Here is a 5313-nt window from a genome sequence, read left to right as displayed (position 1 = left end):
AATGCCAATATAGATATGACAATTTGTGCTCAATTCACGATCAACTAAATGTTCTCTAAATATCTAAGCCTAGATTAAATTTGGGAAGATATTATGATTCCTTCCAAACATGAGTTTAATTGCAATTGTTATTACAGCACAATCATCAACGACTACTAAGCTTTACAAAAAAATTCATCAACAATGCCAATACATATTGAAATGACCATTTGTGATCAAATTCATACTTTTTTAAACTTGAGATGAATACATAAGTTTTCTGCATTCCAAGCCAAAGAAAAAGCATGCACACACAGTCAGTTGCCCGTTGTTTTTGACAGCACATTATGATCACCTCCGTTTTTCCATATCATGCTAAAATATGTAAATTCATATTCTTTGAATCAAGACCCATGAAAATTGCAACTAATTTCTAGGACTCGCTTTTCGCATTAAACAAAGTCCAAACATCAGAAGAACAAAATAATCTCTTACCGAGCACTGGCAATCAAATCCATTTGTCGATTCATCCACCAGTTGGTTTTCCAACCCCAGACAAAACACGCCACTTTACATCAGGGCGCTTTCGCACTGAATAAGATTTGATTCCATCTCAAAATAAACCGTCCACCTTTACGGCAGCACTGATAATAACAAATCAAAAAATTGCTAAAAGAAGAAAATTTTAATAATAACTGTCCTTTCCTAGGTGGTTGGGCCCTCAAAATGTCCCATTTTTTCTATTTTTCTTTCTTTTTCTGTTAGTTTTTGTGGAATAGCCAACAAAACAGAATGGCCGGCTCGGAGAATCCAAAAACACGCAACGAAACCGATCCAATGGACCCAAGAATGCCATGATCAATATATCAGCTCTCTAGCCACTTGTAGAATCATTGTTGTTGATACTATCATCATCTAAAGGACTCTCTTTTACCAATCGGTGAACCCATGATACATCAGGCTCCTCGGCTTTGACACCAATCGAGGACACCTTTCTAAATTTGGATAGATCATCTCTTTGGACACCCCATTCAGGTTTTCCAGTGGGAGAACCCCAACCAGATAATGAAAAACCCAAACCCAAATCACGCGGACTATTATGGTAGCTTTTCTCATGTTGTGCAAAGGCTGATGATGCTTGTGCTGCTGCTGATACCATTGATGGTGACAAAGCAACCATAGAAGGAGATAATGAAACCAGTTTCTGATTGTTTTGTCTCTCAGAATCTGATACCCCGAGAGAGGCCATTCGACCAAGAGACCCAAGGCTAAAGGGGGTTGAAGTATGAATCCGGGGAGAGCTTTGCAATTGTGTCTCCAAGGCAGCTTGTTGCATTTGCAATGCCATTTGATCAACCATGGGTGAAAAAACTTGAGAGTTTATCTGATTTTGCAACTGAGAATGCATTTGCGAGGATCGGCGCAGTTGTTCCATTTGAAGCATCCTCGGTGAATCATGAACCATGGATCTTGGAGAAGACACAATGTCTGGAGCAAATAACTCATCATGGTTAGTAATGGAAGCCTCGTTAAGCCCCATATTCCTATACTTTCCACTTCTGGATACCGCCGCATTTAAACAAGCTTGTGTGGAAAGTGTTCGAGGTGAAAGGCATGAAAGCTCATTAACTAGTTGACAGTCAAAATCGGGCACTTCTAATGATATATCCCGAGCATTCAAAGCCGCTCTCAATCGGCTCGCATGAAAACCCCCTCCAGGAAGATGCAAAGCAGGCACATTCGATGGAGACCAAGTACCAGGCGATGATGGAGACATTGGAGGAGTTGATAGATTCACTTGATTGGGATTATGACCTGAATTTGATGAGAAAAATGAGTTCATCATTAATGTTGATGGAGATCCTGATGCAAGAGGTGGGCTCATTGTTGCCATATCCATTGAAGATGCTGGAGTCCTTGGAGAAGGAATGCTCGATCCACTAGAAATGTACAAAGGACGGAGCTCTTCGGTAGTGTGGGCAAAAAAGCATACTCTCCGAGCACAATCAAGGCCATCTTTACAAAGCCGAGTTCGATATTGAGCAGGATGAAGCCAACATTCAAACACCCCATGTGCATATTCACACGCATCACCTCGACGGCAGGAACCCTTCCGAAAATCTGGACAAGGTACACAGCTGTAATGATACCTTCTTGGATCTCTCCTCCTAGCATTTTCTCCCGGATGGGCAAATGGGCACTCAGTCCAATCATGCGAATATGCCCTTGAACAAGGGCGAATCTTGAAGGAGAACATCCGGAACTCATCTGTCATATAAATGCTATTCTTAATATCAGGAAGTGAAGGATCATTGTTATGCCATTCCTTGTCTTTCTCATTATGCTCAGCTAAGACCTTCATCGCAGCCATATTCAATGCTTCACGAGAGGATGATGAAGAGGGTGAAGATGACCGGGGTGATCCTCTGGCCTCTGGCGAAGATAAAGATGATGAGGACATATGAATAGGTAGAATTTCTCCATCGACCATTGCATCAGAAACCTCATCTAGGAAAAGAGGGAAATCTGACTCTATTCCTTCAGGCACATCTATGTGTATGGGCCGTCGAATAGACTTCACTGCTTTGAGAATGCTTTCCATTTCTACTTGAATATGCCCAAGTCTAGGATGAGTTGCAATTACATCAGCTGGCCTTCTACCCATTGCATCGGGCAAATTCAAGTCTGCTCCAAATTTAAGTAGCAACTTTACAGTCTCTAAAGCTCTGGTAGACCCACCAGCAGCAGCACAATGCAAAGCAGTGCTTCCATCAAAACCACATGTCCTGTTGATATCTTGTGGACTATCAAAAAGATTCAAAATGCATTCGAGAACGCCTAAACTCCCATATAAAGCTGCAATCATGACCGGCGTCCTTTGCTCTAATACCATTTGAGTTTTTCCATTCTGCCTACAGTACCAAGCTCCTACACCATACACCTTGGTTTTATCTTCTTTTATGGCTTGTTCAAAGCCCTCTAAATCATCATTGGCAGCCAATTCAAGTAAAACGGATATGCAATCAGTTCCATCTCGACCCAAAACTTCCATTTCCTTACTCACACAATTGCTTGAGTTTGTACAAGTTGGTGGAGGCATTACATCTTGAACATTAGAATCAGTACTTGTGCTTGACTTCTCTGGCACTACACACATTTCCTTTCCCTCCCACTTGTAGCAAATAGTTCTGAAAGATGAAACAAAATCACTAGCGTGAGATGCATATGGTAAACTTCAGAATTTGAGGCATCCAATCAATACTTATACATAAATAAGAGTAATCCAAGGGGAGCAAAAACACAATTCTTCTAATGCCCCAGGCCCATCCTAGTGTAAGACACATGGCCTTATTGGAAATTTCAAAGGCATAATATCGTAACCAAGTGACCAAGTTACTCAACCTCAAGACCTCTTGTACTCTACTGTACTGAGAGAATAACTCAGCCACTTACCTAGTAACATTTCCCTGTCTTTGAATTGTTCTACGTAAATCTTATGTCCATTTCGATGGCATTTCTTCCCAATTTAAGACTCTCTTCATCCTTCCTCCGCCATTATTTTGTGGTTTATAGACTGTTACTGCAGCAGGGGCATGCCTTCAAATCTTCTGCTCTGATATAATTGTAAAGCACATGGACTTACTTTAACTCAGACTCAAACCCCCCTACCCTGAGTTGACTATTTTCACCCACCAAATGGGACAGTCCTAACTCGAGTCTATCACATAATGATCTGAAAATTGGTTCCTTTTCATGAAATCTCGAGTCTCAATGCTGCCCAGACAGCCCCAGTGGCCAACCATTTAGTCACCCACTTTCAAATGGAGGACAGCCTCATTGCCCTATCTCTGGTTCCATTAATATATGATTAGGTGTATGGTAATAAAGTAAATGTTTTTCCTCGGGCTAGTGGGCCTATGTCTAGTGTAACTGTCTTCATTAGCATGAACTTATATGCACGCTCATAGCATAAATGACATTTGACAAGGTAATGGACCTACCTATGGCCTAATGGAATGCAATAATGTATAATTAGCCGTATGATCATAAAATAAGGGACATCTATAAGCTAACCCGAAATAGATTTCCACTAATTTATATTTATGCATATTCTGGAACATATGGTGGATTTTCTTGGATAGTTAAAAAGCACAGGGTCAAAATAAATTTAATTAAAGTCAATAATTATCTGACTCCGATTTGCACAGATGGAAATTATTCTCCTTAAGATCAAATAAAAATATCCGTAAATTAAAGGACAGTGAAACTAAAGAATCTGTGTAGGACGAAAATGTGAATTTTTTTTCTCCAGAAACATTTTTCCAGTTTCCATGAATGATGTCAAACTACAAACTTGGATAAAATGTGAACGTCTTAACTATCAGAACATTGCGAAGTATGGAAGACCAAGACAACAGATCAGAGAATGAAGAAAATGCAGAAATCAGAAAAGGGGGGAAAAGAACCTCCTTTCTACTTCTATATTTTCTTTTCGTTTTTTCCCCCTTTCTACCCAAAAATTTCCACTCGATCTCTCGTAAAAATGAAGCCTCGCTTTACGTGGGAGAGAAAACACGGAAGGCAAGTCGATTCTTTAGGGTTTATGGCAAGAAATTAAGAAGGAAGAAAATGGAAACAAACATAGAGAAGAAGAGGATGATGATGATGATGATGAGGGGGGAAAAGAAATGGGGGTAAAGAGACAGTGGGAGAGAGGGAGAGAGAAGAGGAGGAGGAGGAGGAGAAGAAGAAGAAGAAGAAGAAGAAGAAGAAGACTAACCTGAAGAAATGGCACAGCTTGAGCTAGATTTCCTTCTCTGTTTCTTCTTTCGGTCCTTCTACGCTGCTTATCTCTGTCCGTCTTTTCGTTCTTCTCCGTTACTGGTCTGCTTTTCCTTCTTCCTCCTTTCAGTCTGTCTGTCCTCCTTCTCCCGCCCTAAATTGCAGCAGCAGAACAGAGCAGAGCAGAGACACAGAGACACAGAGAGGATCGGAATGAAATGAAATGAGATGAAGCCAAATAAAAAAACAATGTATATATTATTTATTATGTATGGAGGGGAAAAGGGGGCCGCTAAAACTAACGATTCTCGGGCCGTCTTCTTTGACGGCGCCCCGATTCAATACATTCTACAGGATAAATAAACTAAGGCAGGCAGGCAGGCGGACGGACAAAAGCGCTACCCCACAAACCCATTCTCCACGTTATTTTTGAGATTCAAGAGGAGAAGGTGGGGAAATAAATTGGAATAGCCTGGCCAAAATAAACTAAAGGCAGGCGATGGACGATGGACGGGACGGACAAATGCTGGTTATAAAACACCATTCTCCTCG

The 5313-nt window shown here is 40.9% G+C and overlaps 1 protein-coding gene across 1 annotated transcript; it reads right to left on the bottom strand.

Moving 5' to 3' along the window:
* Nucleotides 1-208: 208 nt before the first annotated feature.
* On the bottom strand, nucleotides 209-4940 carry LOC147868832 (zinc finger CCCH domain-containing protein 24-like). The gene is made up of 2 exons (XM_087323874.1): nucleotides 4760-4940; nucleotides 209-3167 (listed from the first exon to the last, which is right to left on the bottom strand). The coding sequence occupies exon 2, from the start codon at nucleotides 3134-3136 to the stop codon at nucleotides 854-856; it is 2283 nt and encodes a 760-aa protein (XP_087180000.1). The 5' UTR covers nucleotides 3137-3167; nucleotides 4760-4940; the 3' UTR covers nucleotides 209-853.
* Nucleotides 4941-5313: the final 373 nt, after the last annotated feature.

This window comes from Azolla caroliniana, unplaced genomic scaffold (assembly GCF_043228905.1).
Source record: "Azolla caroliniana isolate FFs.n. ecotype wild unplaced genomic scaffold, voAzoCaro1.0.p SCAF_1, whole genome shotgun sequence".
NCBI classification, from domain to species: Eukaryota; Viridiplantae; Streptophyta; class Polypodiopsida; order Salviniales; family Salviniaceae; genus Azolla; species Azolla caroliniana.
This window is presented reverse-complemented; position numbering and strand designations above follow the sequence as displayed.